Source organism: Struthio camelus, chromosome 17 (genome assembly GCF_040807025.1).
Source record: "Struthio camelus isolate bStrCam1 chromosome 17, bStrCam1.hap1, whole genome shotgun sequence".
NCBI lineage: Eukaryota > Metazoa > Chordata > Aves > Struthioniformes > Struthionidae > Struthio > Struthio camelus.
In genome coordinates this window covers 13,774,162-13,793,911 of record NC_090958.1, presented here as the reverse complement: position 1 = coordinate 13,793,911, position 19,750 = coordinate 13,774,162, and the positions used below count along the sequence as shown (strand labels likewise).

At 36.9% G+C, this 19,750-nt stretch overlaps 1 protein-coding gene across 7 annotated transcripts in view; it reads right to left on the bottom strand.

Annotated features, from left to right (window-relative positions):
* The window catches only part of LOC138061431 (uncharacterized), a 345,010-nt gene that overhangs the window by 193,858 nt on the left and 131,402 nt on the right, over nucleotides 1-19,750 (bottom strand). Inside the window, exons 8-10 of one of the 7 annotated variants that reach the window (XM_068911646.1) lie at nucleotides 10,014-10,100; nucleotides 6,730-6,876; nucleotides 2,918-3,026 (exon numbers count right to left, since the gene is read on the bottom strand). The exons of 5 other annotated variants lie outside the window; for them this stretch is intronic. In XM_068911646.1, coding sequence (XP_068767747.1) covers nucleotides 6,763-6,876; nucleotides 10,014-10,100 — 201 coding nt within the window. In that variant the 3' untranslated portion in view covers nucleotides 2,918-3,026; nucleotides 6,730-6,762. Of the gene's footprint in view, nucleotides 1-2,917; nucleotides 3,027-6,729; nucleotides 6,897-10,013; nucleotides 10,101-19,750 lie in introns of those variants that run through there. One more of the 7 variants, XR_011135176.1, reaches the window with a different exon arrangement.

Here is a 19,750-nt window from a genome sequence, read left to right as displayed (position 1 = left end):
AAACAGAAGGAATTTTGCAATTTACAGATTCAAAGATTTTAGAAGTTATTTGGGAGAGATAGGGAAGGAAAAAGGGAACTGGTAAAGACAGTTAAACCTGCTTCCATGCGAATTCAGCTAAAATACTTTCAGAAAGAAATGACTAACCATTTTTGCACAAAGCTATAACTGAAGAACAACTGTAATGCACAGAAATAGTTCAAACTCTAACAGTTGCCAGAATTAATGAAAAACAAAAAGAAAAGACAACGAGGTGGGATATTCTCTACCTGGAATCACTTGTTATACTGATTTTGGGAGTTTTCTGCATCCCTGGGAATCTTAAAATTAAAATAGCTTGTTTGTTATTCATGTCATTCATGTAGAGGAACAAGCTTTACAAGGAAAAAAAATTTAAATATCAAATTAAACAAGGAAAAAGAACTCAGATCTGCCAAGGATTTTCAAGGACTTATAGCTTGGTATTGGGCAGCAGATTTCAAGCTCTGCAGTATGGACAGTTCATCCTCTTTTCCACTGCACTGTAAAAATGAAATGAACTATGAATTCTTATTTAAAGCAAGCAAACCTGTAACAGTACAGAAAAGTTGAAATAAGCATCAAGAAAAGTGGAGTCTAATAGTATTATCTTAAATTAAATAAAATTTAAGTGATCTGGTGTCATTAACTTCTTAATTTGCAGCTTGCCCCATTAAACATGTGGAGGTTTTGTAGATTTTTTCCTGTCACCTGACTTACTCAGTAAGTTCTCTGATGTACTAGATCTATTCGCACTGAAAAGAAATAAAGCTTAAATTCTTAGTTTTCACTTGGCAACGCAGGTACATAATTTGGTGGTTAGACTAATGTGTATACCATATTTAAAGTGCAATTTTAATATAATGATGATTAATGGCCGATTTTCTGTCTGATTATAGAACGAGTAACTGGCATGATAGGTTTTGGCTTTGCCTTTATAATACTAAAAACTACTGACAATTCAGTTCATTCTTTTAGTAAGTGTCAAGATTTAGAGGAGCACATTTGAAATGAACATTGACACATGAAATAAGACTGTCATCAGTTTAATCAAAACTGTTAAGTGTTTTTTTTTTCACAAACTATGTCAGTCGGCTGGTCTGGAAACTGCAGTTTGCTTTTAAAGTAATTGTATTTATATGATGACTGTCATCAACTGATGACTTCTTAGGTGGGAGATGAGAATCAGACTAGTAGCTAGGACCTGCTACTCGCTCCTTCTGAGTTAGGAAAGGCAGTAGGTCTTGCTCTTTCTGTGTGGCAAGGAAATAACAGCTTTAGTGTTCACTCAGAGCAATCCCTTTCTTCAACAACTGCCTTCATATCTTACAGTAAGTCAAAAGAAATTGAATGTGGATATTAAAACAGATAATAGATGAAAACAAAGATAAATTTTTTATTCCACACAGTGGACAGATAAGAAAAAAATCCTAAAATCTGATGAGGGCTGAGTTAGTTTACCCAAATTCCTTTCCCGGATCTTCCCACATTTACATTTTAAATGTAACATGTTTTGATTACTTCTAGAAAGAATAAAAAATAAACCTTAATCTTCTGTCCATCTCTACAGACTTTGAACAGCATGTTCTAAGTGGTTTAGCAGTACTTTTTAAAAAGCTGGAGGCAACATACTTTAAGTAGAAGTTTCTACCTTAACCAAGAACTGGACTGTGTGGATAATTTAACCATTCTTTGTTATATTGTCAGTTATTGTTCATATTCCTATCTTATTTCTGTATGTTTATAAGCAGCCCTCAAAGCCTAGCAGCATATTAAGAACCTAATTACTCTTTGTACTTCCACTTTATCCTTGGTAATTCATCTTCCATCTATCAAGGCCTACCGTGGATATACATGTTACAAAAGTGAGTTCCTAAACTTCAGAAATGAGTTGATTGTAAGAACTAGAAAGAGCATGTTATTGAGCACATATTCAAGAGATACAGTAACAAAGAAGGCATATTCCTTATATTGCCTTCTTTGTTACTGTAAAAGCAAAACACTGTTCTAGTTACCAAAAGTCTCAGCTTCTGAAACTACATACTGCAGAATCACACAGACAGGCTGCAGAAATGTGGTAGATCATATTACACTGCGCCCTCCACCTTCTTTCCAGTTCTCAAGTAGCATCAGAAAAATTATTTTAAAAATACATTGAATATTTTTCTTGCATTTAATTTTCTGAATCAGTAATTACAGTTTCTGTGGAAAACACATGAAATCATTAGGCTGATTGTAAGTGGTCTGCACAATAGTCAACAGATAAAACACACTATGCAGGTGACAATCTATCTTTACAAGTAGTCTATAGCCAAAAGACAGCACAGGTGACCCTGCTTTTCACTGGGTGCTAACATTTTACCATTATTAGCCTACTGTGACCGTGTTTAGACACTTGTCAGATATATTGTCTGAGCATAATTTAATTTGTCAGGCTGTCAGTTATTCCTTGTTTGGATTAATTTGCTTGGGAGAGTTTAAAAAACTTCACAAAAATCCCTTAACTTATTCTGAGTGTCTTCGAAAGGAAAAGCTGAATTCTTCAGTCTGGAGAGAATTAAAATAACACTCCAACACAGCTTTTACTTCTGAATTTCACTAGATTCTGAATACATATCTCAACAGATGCCATGGCCTTCTACCTTTCCAGTGTGGTAAGAGATTCATTAACAAAAAGAATATTTTTCTAATATGTAGAAGTTATTTTCTAATACGTAGAAGTGGTATGCAATCTTCTTTCAGTAGATTTGTATCAATACACAGGAACATTTTGTGTAAGGGAAAAAAGTTCAGGAAAACCACCACTCTCATAGACTGAATAATCACAGAATCATATAAATGAGTCTTAGGAAGTCTTAGGAAGGTCCTCTGAAGATCTCTAGCCCACCTTCCTACTTCATGCAAATCCATTTGCCAGCCCAAGATGAGGTCAGCCACAGCTTTGCTTAGGTGGCTTCGGAAAACCTCCAAACCTTCCAGGCAACCTCTTGCAGTGCAGGACCACCTTCCTTAGCAGCATTTTGCCAGTGTAAAGGATGAGAGATTAGGAAAAGTGTCAGAAAGTCTACCCGATACGACTACATCTAAATATTTTCAGAACAGCTCATCAGAAGTGTGAATGCCCTTTTTCTGCAATGTAGAAATGACAATGTGCATAATCGCAAAGGTATCCTGTGTAATTTACAGTATTCTTTCTCAGTAACAAGCAATCAGATTAAACTGCAAAAGGCAGTTGTCACGGTCCATACCTATCTACATTTAGGAAGAATTCGAGATTTGTGAGGTACAGTTAAGATTATTTTTTAATCCCTTAGATCTTTTTCCTTATTAGCATACAAAGATATATAAAAATATAACACAGCCTTAAAAGTTCATCCTCTTGTGCAAACGCAGAAACTCGGCAGGGATACAAATTACATGTGTTCTATATTACATGCATAATGCAAGTTGTTTTGTGGTCAACCTGACATTTAAATAAAGCAATTTATAACGGTTTAATCTTCTGCTTTGCAGCATAAGTAATAAAATCTGTATTGGTCCCAATCACCATCTACATTAAAAAACATGCTGCAATCAACTGTGGATTTCAGAAGGATGCTATAATTAATGGCTTTCTGCTGGCTGCATTTTTAGTCACTGTCATTTGCATGGAGTTGGATCTCTTTCCAACTTTGGCAAATGGCAAACTTTCCTGAATTCCTCTCACAGTTATACTATTTGTATATGATTTGCTGAGTATTTCTAAAATAAAAAACACATTTTCTTCATGTATATAACAAATAAGCATAATGAAACTTGTCTTAAGTAACCACAGAGGGCTGCAACAAAAGTGCTCTTGTTAATGGTTTTTCACTTCAAAGAAAGATGAAGAAAACTAAAGTCAACAGATTGGGGTAGATTTACTAACCTGTCTCAGCTGCTGTAGCTGCACTCCCAGCAGTGGAACTACATTGGTGTAAAACGGTTGTTATATTTAGAAAATCTCTGGGGCAGTCTTCAGTTGCCTGAACAAGGGTAGCATAGGCAGCCAGCCAACTCAGCGAGCGCCACAACAGTTCACTTTCAAAATTCCAAAGTATCTTTCGTTATCCGTCAAAAACAAATGGGGAAGCTCTGCACAAGTAACATAAGCAAAAAACCCAACAAAACCCCCTGCCCACCTTCAAACCAGAGAAAAGAATATGTTTTAGCGAAGCACATTCCTAGCCAACAGAGCTACTCCCTGTTTGAACCTACCTCCTCCATTTTAAACCAGCTTTGAATTTGTGAGAGAATAAATAGGCACCAGGTTGATTAGAAGGTTCTCCTATCCTGTTACTGCTTGTTTGCTGTATAAGCTTTTTGTTCCACATTTGCTGTTTTCATGTTTATGCAATCAAAGAACATGTAGGGCTACATGTATGCCCTACATGTAGCCAAGGGACAAGTATGGACTAAACTAGTTGACTGTGAACTAGGGATTTTAAAAATTCGTTTCTATAGTTTTAACTGGAATGCTATCAAGTCCCGCTGGTTTAGATTCATGAAAGGTTTATGCAAACCTTTTATTTAAATCTAAACCAAAAGGAACTGATTAGAGAAATGCACTTCCAGGCCTGATTTAAAACCATTCCCTATTTTCTATCATCCCCTCCAATACAGAATCCAAACTGTGGAATTTTGATGTCTAATGACAAACATAAGAGAACATTCACTGCACCTCACCTGACTGTAGAATTCATAAGGAAAATATCTAGATTAATTTCAGTTTTATGTTTTGCTAGAAACATTTATTGCAACTAATGCCCACTACTATCTTGACAGTATGGATATAATGTTTCAAAGATGTAAGCTGCTACGCAAAGACAAGAACCCCATAGGTCAAAGACTGGGAACAAACAGTCTTCACTATCTGCCAGCTTTTACATCTGATTCCCATTACTGTTTTAAAAACATCTATAATTTGTACCAGACTAAGACTATAAGAGCTATTTTAACTGGGACTCCACAAGACAATAACGTTGGCTACCATGTGCTCAATTTATAGAAATGCCATCAGTGGAAGTTTAATTGCCAATATGAGAGCAATTCACTACCTAAAATAAAATTTATAAGTGGAAAATCTACTTATTCAGGAACAAAAGGTACATATCTGCTACGAATGCCCCACAGTGGGATAATGTTACCTGCTGATCAGCTACAAATTAGTTTGTGTGCATAACATACAGAATCCTATTTATTACAGAGGAGTGTCTTGAAAAATGCATTACAGCAACAGGAACCCTACGTAGCTGGGGAGAAGATTCTTTCAAAACAGATTTTGAAGGGAACAATACGTGCAGAAAGGAGACAGTCTACCTGACTGTTCTCGGTCAAGTGTTTAGTCTTTGAAGCACTTTAATCTGTTCTTGCTAGCAGTCCAGTTTCCATGTATCTGGCCTCTCTCATACATTTTAACATACTGAGAACTAATTCATACTGTGCAGTAAACAGGAAAATAGCAGCTCAGGTGGAGAAACTTGTAAAAAAAAAATCTTTCTTTTCCTGCCTTTTCTTTTCAGATAAAAATATACAGCCCCACAAAAAGAACTTTGCAATGCCAGTCACACAGTGAATGCAGAAAAACAAAAGTCTTATTGCCTGCTTCTTTGTAATACGTCCCATGATAGTTTAGATGAATGATTCTGATAACAAAGGGAATGAGGCTTAGATGATAATGCTTTCTATCTGTTCCTCATTAATAACACTTTTATTGATTGGTTGAATTCAGATGAATCTGACAGAGAAGTACAGATCTCAAATGGAGGAAATTTCTAGACGTGAAAAACAACGGATGGATAAAGAAATGAAATACAGATTAGTACCTCCAGCCACCCACAACCTGCAGGGATGGCAAGTCACTGGGAGCTGAACAGCTGTCTATTCTGTTCAGTCCATCACTGCCCACCACTGTGGTTGTAGCAGTGCTGCCTCCTCCTAAGCCAGAGGTTCAGGGAAAGGAGAGAGTTAACTTCAACATAGCGAGGGAGGGGAAGAAGTAAGGGAGTTTCAAGTACAGGAGGAACATTTGTGGTGGGCAGTAGGACACAAATTCACGGGACACTGGCTTCAGTAGTTCAGCTCTTTACAGAACAACTCGCGTTCCACTAAAACTGGTAAAGGAAAAGAGTAACATTGAAGGATTGCGAAAGTAAACCATTTTCTCTGGTATTTTAACTCAACAAATAGTTCCATCATGCAGGCTTTGCACTAGAAAAGCATGCAGTACCTGTTTAAAAGCATCAATAGACTGGTAAGAAGTTTAAGGCAGATTTGTTTCAAAAAATTTTTTTCGAGTATATGTTTGAGAGAATTCAGAGTATGAGAATGGAAAGTAACAGCTCAAGTAATTCTTCCTATTTTTCTTCTATCATCTGTAGCTGAACCTTAATTTGATGTAAAAGGTATGTGCACAATATGCAATGCCATAGCACAATACAAAGTTTTAATAGTTCAGATGGTTGGATAGTGCATACTGCATCAAAACACAGCACATAAAGCCTGCACACCAGGTTATACTATGAAATAGGTAAGTTCAAAATACCTGGGGAGAAGTATTAGTAGCACTATTTTTTCTTTCAGCCTTCAAAGTCAGAGGCCTTCTTCCTGTGCATTTTACTGTACTGCCTCCAGGTTTTTTTCAGTATAAAATACCTATAAAGCTATCCAAAATATAACTGATTTGGCTTTTACCTTAGCATCACCACCTCATCATACACAGGCACATTAGGGACTCGCAGAGCAAAACTCAAATCCTTTGGAGAGGCGGGAGGAGGAACTCATCCTTAACAGTTTTCTTGTTGCTGCTTCGGTTTTCAAGCACCAGCCACTTCTCTGGGTCTGGAAGCATGGAAGGGAAACTAAAGACAAAATGCAAAGGAAAATGCACTTGGGGTTGGCGGGAAAAGCAAGCACAGAGACTGCTTCTCTCTCATTTAAAATTACATTATACTATTAAAATGGCATTGAAAGCCCTGCTAATTTTAATATTTAGCTTTGTAGTTTCATTCTTTTGTGGACTAGCTAGAAGAAAACACAGAAATCCACTGGCAAACCTGCAACTCATGTCATGGACATACTAGAGAAAAACAGAAACTACCCCTGTGAATTCATATTGTGAAAAGGAAATATATTATTTCCAATGCCTGTTTAACCATCATCCTTACAGGTATAGTAGGAGTAAAATTTTACACAAGCAAAGAAATCCATTACTGGTATGTGGGAGCCTGTTCCTGACTGAAACTTGGCTATGCTGCCAATCAAATTCCTGTCTCTGGGAAGGATTCACTCTACTGTGCTCATCCCTGTGCTCATCAGCCACGGCAGCACCTTCACAAATTCCCATCCTAGAAAGGGCTCTCTTTTACACTGGAAAATTATCAGGGCTCTTTGGCTCTCTATACCATCCTGCAAAAAGATATGTTTGCATGTAATAGTCACTGAGCAGCAGTGACACTACCTTGGATAAATGACACCTCAATTATACTAACAAACATCTCCACTGAGAGAAAGATTTCATATAAAGGAATATGTAAATTACTTTTTTATCCATTAGGAGACAAAGGAAGAAAAATGCATGTAATTAACAGAAAGCGCAGCGGTAACTAGCTCTTGCCTATAGCTATCTGTTAGAAACAGCAGGAGAGATGGGTCTATGAAAAGTCTTCATGTTTGTGTACCTGTTACCCTGTTTAATGAGCACCCCATAGCATCTGGTTCTGTCTTTAAAAAAAATTACATCTGTAATACCTACTACATGTTCTGAAAAAATGACAATAAGAATAATGGTTGTATCTATGGTCAAGGTGAAGGAGCTGAAGCTTGTTAATTACAAATTATTATTCAGCCACCCTCAGTTGCAGATGAACAGCAGGAAATCATTTTGCTACTGCAGGGAAGCAGCAACCCTCTTAGTGTGCACGAGGTCTCTTTGTCTTCAAGGGAGCTGCAAGGGCACGTGCAGCTCTGGTTGATTCAAGGACAGGAATGAATATGAATAATTCTCAGTTTCCACCACAATCTGTCCTCTCCTAAATTTAATTTTTAAACCTGAATTTGAAATTACAGGATCTACCTAACATGGTGTCAAAGCCAAAAAAAACCCTGACTCTACCATTACAAGTAGTTCTTGCACCATTATAACAAAACTAAACAAATTTGCCTCCAATGGGATCCACATGAGTAATTATCATATCTTTAAAAGAAGATACTGTTGTTGCATGTGGGATTATGAGAAAGCTGAGTAAACTGTGGCTTGTGCTAGGATTCCTGCATATTTCTAATTTCTCCAGGGCTCTGACAGTCTGATGTGCTGTACCTACTCATAGGCATGTATGGGTTAAATACTCTTAAAAATCTGAGTGTGACTTGTTGAAGAGAATTGAGGGCATGTGAAGTGGGCTGGGCGTTTGGTCCATATCTCTCAGTTGCTGGACCATCTTTCTATTTGTATCTGACTGACTTACGTTTGCAGTTGATAAACTTGGCAGAGTTCAACTGAAATGTGTGCAGCAAAATCATTTTACACACCTGGACAAAACAGGCCTTCATGCTTATATTTTGTTGATGCTTTCAAAATATCAGCCTGTACTTCTAAAGTGTATAGGATCTGCAGAAGCTCGGTGAACAAACAATAATTCATTGTTCACTTTCAAACAATACAAAAGCACACTTCTAATGCACGCTACTGGCATCATTTTTAATGACATCAAATGCTAAAAAACATTTTAAGGAATGCTTGCTGCTATAGCTACTGCTGTTACTCCCTACACCTATATTAATTTCACAGTAATATACTACAGGAATCACCTTTTGTGCAGGTGGTGGCTATTACTGAAACATTGTTGACAGTATATGAAGAGAAAATAATGCACATTACATTGAAGGGGCAAACTAACGGCAAAGTTTCCCTGGTTTCCGCAGACTCAGAAATTGATAGTAAGAGGCACAAAGATAAAAGGGACATAAAGATAAACGGTGTTTTCCCAGAATAACTCTTCTACAGCTACTGACAGCTTTGATGTTTCTTCCAAGCACTAGCATTCTTTATTTACTGTTGCATTTCATTTTATGGATTTTTTTTCACGTTGAATTCAAACAGAATAAGCAGAGGTTTGAGTTATAGCATGTAACATGCTCAGAAAGGGACTTTATAGAATTAGATCAATTCTTGTTTCTTATCCACCTGGATTCATAAAACACTCCTGTATTGACTCTCTGGTACTATCACCTTCGAGTTTAGTTGCTCATACTTCAGTATCCATTACAAGGTAAAAGAAGAGCTTTTTATGTGAAAACCAGAAGTCATGGGACTTTGATAATGCTACTCTCTCTGCTGTATGATTTTTTTTTTTATGAGTATTTTAAGGAAGTTTTCAATCTCTTATTTCTGCTAGAATACATGTACTAAATAAAATCCTGCAATTAAATCCAACAGATCTATAATTTCACAGTCAGGGAAGTCAATGGAAATACATTTCTCCGTTAGCCCAGTAACCAAAAAAATATATTTCCACAGAAAGGATGAAGAAATTGGGCTCATTCTAGATGTGAAATAAGGGATATGGGAAGGAAGAGAAACACTGCACGGAATTCTACTCTCCAACTTCTACAGAGCCTGCAAAGGATTTCTTGAAGCAGCTCAATGACATTATTTTCCCACTGAGTGATACAACAATGAACAGTTGGTAGAATTATTGTAATATTGTCTTCTGGAGGGAACTGACGAACATACCAGCCTGCTATTTTTGGTGCAGGAGAGGACGATATATCCCAAATGCTTCTTTACAACTAATTATTGCTTAAATAGTTTTATGATGTTGAAACAGGCTGTTAGGAAATGTCCTTAAAGATCTCTTTATAGTTGTATCTCTTAGATTCTTAAAATAATTTACTAACTGACTTTACCCTCTGTACTTCTCTTAGGAACCTTAAACAATTGCAGCTTAAAATAAAGTTTAAAAGATGCAATTTCTTACCTCTTCTGCTACTTTAGGCAAAATTGAAGCTGCTTGGATTACTTCCAGTCTGGCTCTCAATATGTATGAAGAAGGAAACAATGGTGCCTGCAATTTAATAAAAGTGATTATCTCTAATAAAAAGCTGTGACCCCTCTGTAATTCATCTCAACGAGATCTACACAATAAGAAGGAAAATTTCTTCCTTTTTAGCTGAGATATCCTTGGCTGAGAGTATCACTGTTCCAACTGAGATACTGAGATAACCCCAAAAGCTATGCACTGAGGTATTCTGAGCACAATGGTGTAGCTTGAATTCTAACCTTATTCTCTGTATAAAATTCTATTTACGTTCCAGTGGATATGGGATTAGTTCCTAACTACACAGAAGGTTTGTATATAATGTGTCTACCACTGAAAATGAACAAAGTCACGGGAGCTAGGCACATAATTCATTTGGGCATTTAAGGTGCAGGAAATGATTTTCTATTCCCACAAAAATATTTAGGATTAGAATAATAACAACAACAACAATGTAGCTTGGATCAAAGAATTATAATTCCAGTTTCTGTGAAATGAAAAAGGAAATTTCTAGTATAGGTAAAATAAGTATATCTTTTGATCACTTGGAAATTTCAACAGTATTCTTCTATGTACCCAGTAAATGAAAATGTGTATGTACCTACTACTATATTCTATACCTGGACTCTTTTTGTCCAAAAGTATCTAATCAAGGGAATATGAGCTTTATAAAGGAAAACAGCTGAAGATAATTTTGTACAGTTAAAAATTAAAAAAAAAAAAAAAAAGGTAGAAACATCTCTTCTGAAAATTTTAAAAGGAATAGTATTGGGAGAGTTCAAAATGGACTCTCATTCATGACCAACATGCTTCAGAAGAAGCATTAGGAGAATAACTGAATGCAGCTACGGTGATGCAGATTTCCATTTAATAACGTGTTACAAACATTTTAATTACTAACATATGCCTTCATTGGCAGACAAGGAATTGTAATGCCTTTGAATTTCCTGGTATATCGCAATTTATCTCCTAAAATAGTTGGACTTGGTGTGGGAAAGAATTGCATGCAAAATTGTTTCCTTATTTGCTGGCAGCTCATGCAAAAAGAAAAAGCCCTGTTGTGAATTATGGTCTGTGAGTAGTCATAGTTCAAAACATGCAAATAACCACGTCTGAAGAATGGTCTAGCATGACCATTTTCTTCATGCAGATAATGCTAGCTTACTCCTGGTATTGTGTTACAGCTGACTCAAAATGATATTTCACAAAATATCTGAGCCAATCCAGTGACTTATCTAATTCAGTCGGTATGCCTGTGAAAAGGTGATTGTCTTCATTTTTAAAAAATTACTACGTTGATAGAAAAGTACTAAATAATTGACTAGAAAATAACACATTATTATATTTTCTTTAGAATCATCCTATTGAACTTATGAGAAAACTGTTTTGAGGACACAGAAAGGTATAAAAATGTAAATAAATATTTTTAAATCTTCGCAGTAATTTCTACAGAAATGTATCATACCTTCTCTAAAATAATATGGATTGCATCTCTGTTAAATTGTCTGGGATTTAAACACTCCAACTCAGGTCACAATTGGAGAGCTTCATTAACTGATGGTGAACAAGCATCTTTTCTATCTTGATCCATCAGCTCCTGGTTCTAGACAAGCGGAATCCCATACTTTCTGGTACAGTTAAGATCTCCATTATTCCTTTATCATCATTTTGTGTTTTGCTCGATGCCTCACTGTAGCATGAGGTATTATATATTACATTTTCTGTTTGGACCAATAATAAAATTCATTTCTTTTTAAATGTAACACTGACTGCCTTCACCTCCAACAGACTAATAACTTTATATTAAACTCACATAACCATAGCAATGAAAATTAAAGGAAAGACTGTATTCATTTTCTCTTCTTTGCTGGTACAGTGTCTTAGGCTGTCACTGAGTTACATTAAGGGAACTTTTAGTAGTCGGCTCCAAAAAATGTTGTATGTGTCAATATTTAAAATGAAAAAAAAAAAAGAAATGTAAAGAAGAGTTATGAGTTCTTGCTGAACACAGGAGCAAGACGATTTTGTTTTATAACCTGTTTCCTTTGGTAGCCAATAGATACTTTTGTGCTTAAGGAAAGAACCAAGACATCCAAAAAACAAATGGAAATAAACTGTATCTATTACAAGCCTAGTACGATATCTATTATTTTCAGCTAGTTTCAGTAAGTGGCAACCCTCATCTCATGGACACTGATTCACAGATCATAAAAGCTGGCACTAAGCTAGCGCATTATAAAAATGTGGCTGTTATCCAAGAATGAGCACATTACTAGATACATGAATGGCACAAATATATTTAATAAAAAGTTGCCAGCAAGTAAATTAGCTTCTTCAATATTTGTATGTTAATGAAACTGTAGAAAGTAGAATGAAAATTATACTTGCCATAAAACTGAATGCTAATTTAACACCGAGGAATTAAGGGAAAAGCCTGGGCAGTTATACTCATACAATATTGTTGATAGACAGAAAGCAAATTCTATCCGAAGTGAGTCTTAGCCCCTCTGCGGAGAAAATCTTGCTCTTACAAACCCTGATCCTCTCTAGTGACTGAGACTGGGCCTAGCCCAAATAACTACAGCTGTCAAGAGTGTTCTATGCTGCCGTTGATGGATGTCATTGAGGAAGGTGGAAAGAGATGGAAGAAATTCCTTCTGCAGGAAAACCCCAGAAACAGCCAGCTCTAGACCTCTTCGTTCTCATCCTTCCTATCGACCTCTTACGTAGAGCAAACCTGTGCCCCTCAATCAGTTAGTCCCTTAAATTGCCAACAATACACGTAGTACAAATCCTGATCATTTTTCCCCCAAAAAACTTCACAGTTAATGGAAAGTATTATAGGATATAGTGGGTCATAAGAAGAAATTAGGGTGACTTCTAGAAATCTGAGTGGGAAAAAGCTTAACCTGCATATACCAAAAATTACAATTTTAAGCACTTATAAGATCCAGAATACCATGGTAATTGAGATCCTCATACTCTATTGCACTTGACTCAATGCTTGCACAAAAAACAGGACTTATGTCACTGGTAAGAGCTGAGACACAAAGGGACTTGAGACATGTCTAGCGTTAATGCCAAAGCGCAGGTTTAAACCTGACTGGATATAAGCCTATGCTCAGGTACAGTCTTTCGGATGAAAAAGAAGCAAGCTGGGTCGAAACCTCGGATCAGTGCTATCCTATCACGTGACTCTCCAACCATGCAGACGGGGCCTGCATCATGATGGCTGCACCTCGCCTGTTGTGGTCGAATCACATGACCAAGAAATTAGGGGGGGATCCTTTGTATGAAGACTGAAGACTGTATCATGCGTGAAGTGAAGTTTGTTCTACTGATTCATGACAAAGCAAATTTTAAGAACAGGTAAAACCAGCATCACACAATGTTATTCTTATAAAGATGAAGGTGGTAAATAAATATGCAGTGCAATTTGCTGGTTTCCTCTGTGTGCAATACATGAAGCCATAACTGTATTGCTAAACCAGCTGTGTTCTCCTAGAAAGATTTCCAGTATCAATTACAGTGCTGATTGCAGTGCTGCTAAATAATTGCCCTGTCATGTTTCTTTGATTATATGTAAATATTTCCTAAATTAGACAGGTTTCAAGCTCCATTTAAAATGTAGTACAATTGGAGAGAGTTTCAAAATTATGCAAGGTAGAACATGACTACAAGGAATCTATCAAACTTAAATTTATATCTTTTAATTTGAAATGAAAAAAAAAAAGAATACATAGTAGATAATGTCATTTAACAATACAGTAGTAAGATACCTTAGGTTTATACTACGGAAAGTATATCAGCCTTTTTGAGGCTGTATGAAAATCTCAGAAGTTTAACTCATTTAAGTCCCTAAAGCCTCAGACATTGTTCCAATAATAAAGTCAGAGTTTAGAAGTCTGATGTAGAACAAGATCTCCTTTCCACAAGTAGGATAAATTAGGCTACTCAAGTGATGCAAATTTCATATGTAAAATAATGACATGTGGAAGAAGGTACTAATAATAAAAACCTGAAGTTTTTCACTGCATTCTCCATAAATCTCTACTTTTTTTAAGATGCAAAGCTCTTACCTCTTGAGCTTGGTATATGTTAATTGTATTACAATTCTGTCATGGGCATCTTTTCTCTAGGTACCGAAAGTCTCCAGGGAAACGCTAGGACAGTGTTAGAGAACACTAGGTCAACTGTTAGCAGCTCAAAACTGAGACGGTTTCACTTTGAGCATACAGAAAGAAACCAAGAAACCTCTAATTAATGTAAGAGTCTTTCCTTTTTATTTCTCTGAAAATGTGCTTTTTATATATATTTTTCCTCAGAAGTTACTGGTAAGTCACATCTTTTCTGTGACATGGACTGTCTGCTTTTATGAAAACTTCTCTGAATGTTATTACTTTCTCAAAATAACAAGGTTAAGACAACTTAAATTCTTCCCTCCACCCCCATGCTATTTTCACCTCAAGGGTTTGGAGGCTAAGGACGCATTAAGAAGTTTACTTAAATTTTAATATCATCATAAAAAATGTACACCTTATGCCCTAGAAAATATACATCAGAGTTTTAACCCAACACAGCTCAAAGCTAGACACATGAAAATATGTCGAGTAAGCGGAAAGCATGTCCAGCTTAGGGGAGAAGCCTGATGTTAATGTGCAAACACTCAAAATGAAGTTCTCCTTTAGAGGAACAGCATAAAAATGCTAAAAAACATCATGAGTAGTGATATCCTTTTTACTGATGACTGACACTTTTAGAAAACCTTCTAAAGTATTGTAAAACTGCACTCAAACAAAGGAAATAAAATGAATCCTTCAGCATTTGCCATTTACCTGACCGTATTCACCTGACCCATGATTTTCATTTTCCCATCAGTGTCACATTCTACACAATTGGCAAAGTTATTTCTCATCAAGTGGGAAATGATTTTATGAATATGTTTTAAACAGGACTGAGTAAATTCCAAATAAAACAATATTTGCTGAAAATGTTTATTGTCCATCAGATTTCAGAATGGGGCTCAAATAACATTTTCAGCAAACATTTTTGCTGAAGCAAAAAGTTTGTTTGTACTATTTTGTACTTATCTTTCACAATGAGATGGTAAATGAATCATGAACACATACATGGGGCTGTACCAATTAAATAAAAAATGCTGGATGTCTTTGTTTAATCCAAAATTGACAGAAAACTGAAAACAATCTCATTACACTTCAACATTCATTTGTCAGCTGTTTTCTGACAGAATTATCAAAAGCCAAAGAATTCGGTCCTTTCATCTACTCACAGGTTTTGGATCAGGAAATGACAGTACCAGCAGCAGGACAAAAGATCTGCTTAGTTTGAAGCTTTTGGAGCTTCTTCAGGTCACAGAAGGCAAACAAGGTCATGGTTGCAAAAAAGCCTCTTGGGTCCTGCTACCCTTGAATGGGATGCTTATGCCAAATTGGAGGAGGTAAGTGTTCCAGCAGAAGATCCACTGCTCCAGATGGGTTACAGTAGGAGTGAGATTAACTTGAATCTCTGGGAATGCTGTATGCACCAATCTGATGATTATTCTTTCCCACCTTTATTTTCTTGTGCTGTGTACTCACCTCGTGCGTTCTGTCTCAAAGAGGTTGCACATGAACAGTACTCTGTGTTACACAGCTGCATATAACTCCTGCAGGTAATTAAAGGCTTCTCCACAATACTCCCTGCTTTTTACCTAACAGACCTGACATAGCAAAACTTTATTTTTAAAAGTGTTACCTGACACCTAAAGGATACGCTTCCAAAGTCCTATCTCATCAGATTCAGTGAATTAACGTTTATAGTGACAAAATGCCTTTTCAGAATGTTTGCTAAATCCTAAGCAGCTTTTTTCACAGATATCTTTGTAGCAAAAACCTAGGTACTCCACCTAAGAGTGCCAGGTGCACCTAAATACTGTGCAGTTTGGGCATAATTAAGCCCCCTGTTGCTACCCTACTGCTCCTTGCCTTTAGCAGCTGCTTGTATTCTTTCTGTAATAGAACCATACATGCTGATGGCTCCAGGAGCATCTTTGAAAAAGAGCTCTTTGACAGCATAACAAAACATCTTACAACTGTAGATCTCATCACTGAACTTCTGTTTGAAAAGTATGAAAATGTTAAATCCCAGTTCCGAGAGAAAGATCAGGCAGAACACCACTTCATGGAAAATGAGGAGGACCAGAAAACACTGGCACAAACTGATAATCCAAGACATCAATCAACACTCAAATACCGACACCACTGGAAGTTTCCAGTTCTGCAAAAAGAACAGGGAACTACAAACATATTTTATAATCCAGATCTTTATAAAGAATGGACTAATGAATGAACTTGCATTCTTTAAAGAATGGACTAATGGGGAATTTGAGGTGGCTGGACTGAAAAACATTCAATCATGACCTGACTGTCTTTCATGAAGCAAACTAGTGATTACTGTGTGAACTACTTCTGCCACAGCAATTAGTATACTAAGATTATACAGGGAGGAAGGTTATGTAGTGACTGAGGAAGAAATCTGGGATTTGGGTTACTCAGATTGAAATTCAAGGTATCTCCAAGAATGCTTTTGTGATATTCATGTCAATGCGTACGTCTGCATAAGCTAATAAAATACTAGTGACAGGTAATTGGATCTTTGTCACACTCACATTTTGAAAAATTACATTCTCTTTTGGGTGTAAGGGGCAGGATGACAGAAAATACCTTTTCTGCCTTCACTACCTGACAGTTTCATTCAACATTTTCTTGAGTTACTTCTTTCTTAGAGATAGAAAACGTCAATACTAGCAGTCAAAGGCAGGAGATACACTTCTCAGCTTCGTTAGTCAGCAGTACAAAAAGAAGCCATCACTAGCCAGAAGTAAATGAATAAGTCTTTAATTATCTTAAACACTGAAAGACAAGATTTCCTTGCCAGTCTAAAATGTACTTTCACATCCTGCACTCATACTCTTGAATGGATCTATTACTAATAGATCAAATACAGACAAGGAGACTAAAAGATTGTAAAATGAGGGCATTTAAATTTCTGGCTATGCTCTGAGATAAAGTTATAAGGCTTATTTACTGAAAAGATAAGGACAGCTTTATGGAACATAGATGGAGAAATAATTTTATTGCAGAATTCTGCTAACATTAATGATCTAAAAGCTACACAGAAAGCAAAACCATTTAGATAACGAGGATAACAACACAGGAACAGATGAAATACTCTGGGACACAGCCAAAATGCTAAGAAACAAAATAACATATATATCTGTCACCTTTCAGGCAGCAAGCAATAGTTTTCCCAAATACACACATACAAGAGCCTAACCCTAGGCTTGTTATAAACAGAAGATTCGCCCTCACAGAAGAACACTCAGTGTCAGCCCTTATTAATACTAGATCTCCCCCTAAATCCCAGGTTTCTAGATCTTCTGGTTTTCACCTGAAAACCAGACGCTCTGGCTCCCAACAGTTGAGCTTAACTGTAACTCTTACCTTAGTCTCAACGTGAAAGAGGTGATCCATTCGTGTAAGAAAAGCCAATAAACAGCACTGGCTCCTATCAACGCCAGCCCTTTCTTACTACTATGTGCTCTGTAGCCTCGTATTCACTAGTCCCTATGTCTAATCCTACTTGAAATGCTGCCCCTCACTGTAATCCTAACCTTCGCTTTAGCTTGGAAGAGGGAACCCAGACATGCGTGAGAAGAAACAACATGACATTTGCCTGTTACTACTGGTTCTCTTCTCATCTCAGCTGGGTCAGTAGCTTCCAGCTCACCCAGGGACCTGCAGCTGGGCTCTCTGGGGAAAGGCACATAGCATCACATTCTGATCTATGCCATTTTCTCTACACCCAACCCAGAGATAAGGCAACAGAAGTGCAGAGGTCTTGGGGCCAGCAAAGGCTCACTAGGATGAAGCTGAGGGCTACAACACCAGCTTCGTACGCCTCTCAGCCCTTTAACTTCTCTTATTGGCTTTTTTGCTTGTCTGCAGTCTAAACTGATTTGGTGGTGGTCTTGTTCAATTAGCATCACCTTGATAACTTGTTCTTGGCATCTCTGAGACAGCTAATGTTTATCACTGCCTTTTGGTTACTTTTTGGAATTCTTTGTCTGGACTTTTTAAACACACGGTGCCTTATGTTTGTCAGTCTTACAGGTTCAACCGTTCCCTGTAGTATTAACGTTAGGTCAGCAAGAAAAGAATTAATGATGTTAAAAGTCACATGTATCTCATTGCTGTAAATAGTAAGATAAAAAGAAACCAAAATAACAAATAAAACTAGCAAGGAATGGCAGCATAGAATACTTCTATGTATAAACAGAACAGGTGGCTTCTGCACAGCACTACCCTATTGACTCTCCTCAAACAGGTATTTAGAAATTTATTAGGCAAGAAAACTAGGGAGACACCAAAAACAAAGAAAAGGGGATGTCATTGCTATGAATAGAAGTGTTTTCTTGATTGAAAAAAAAAATAAGCAACTTTTTATGCATGGAGGATATCGGATACAGTAGAATTTATGTATGTACTGAATAACGTAGCTGTCGTGTTTTTATGTAGTTTGTACATCTGTTTTCTGGTAGACATCTGGACTTACATCTTGAAGTAGACAGCAAACTGACAAAAGAAATGTGCTATTACTTCTCAATTGTAGATATTTTCACAAAAATGACACAGAGTTGGAAGAAGTACATGTTTTTACAGACTAAAATGTTACCTAGGACCACTTTCTTCCTCAGTTACAGTTTATCATTGCTTCCTGGCAGCACTCTGCTAAGAAGGATGCCAATAAATGAAAGCAAAGGAGAACAAGGAAGGCTTACAGAACAGAAAAACTTTCTTTGGTTGTCCCCTTGTCTTTTACATCAGCAGTTTCTTTGACCCTTCAGAACTGTACAGCAGAGTAAAGAGCAAAGAAATGCACTCATCAGAAATACCCCTTAGAAAATAAACATCATGCTTCTGAAGATACCACTGTACATTATGATCCTGCATGTACCAGTCTTTAACATGTCACCTAGTCTGCCTTGACTGGAACTGCTGCCAAAATATTGCAGCTATACCCTCCTTCAAAACACGCAGCTGGCTTGGTGGTACTAACTGACATCAAATTACATAATGATTATGCCATTACTAAGGTAAAAAAACCAGAGTATCTTACACATGCAGTTGCTGCTTCTGACCCTGCAGTACAGATACTGATGAAGTTTGACAGAAGTGGTAAGTAGCCGCCAAAGCAAATCCAGGGCAGGAAACTCCAGCACAGAGTAGATCCTCCTCCAAGCAGGAATCCCACAGCACTTCAACAGGCGACAATTAGCAAGTCAGAATGAGCGAAGAGAGAACTTAAAAAACAGATAAGGCAGCTAAATTATTCAGAATCTAGTTAAAACACACAGAAGAAGGATTTACTGTTTTTATTTTGGTAGGACAGATGGAAATGGCTAGACCTGCAACATAAGCCAAATGCCTCTGCAACATAACAGAGGCACGTGACAGCTCTGTCTAGTCTTTTCCAGTCACTTCTGTATCATTCTGCTGAACACCTATAGTGGAATAGGACTATTCCTATCACCTTTTCCCCCATTTCTTTTGGTCTTTCCAGATGAATGAGGAAATGCAAAAAGATTTGGTATAACAGAAAATGATTTTTTCTCCCCT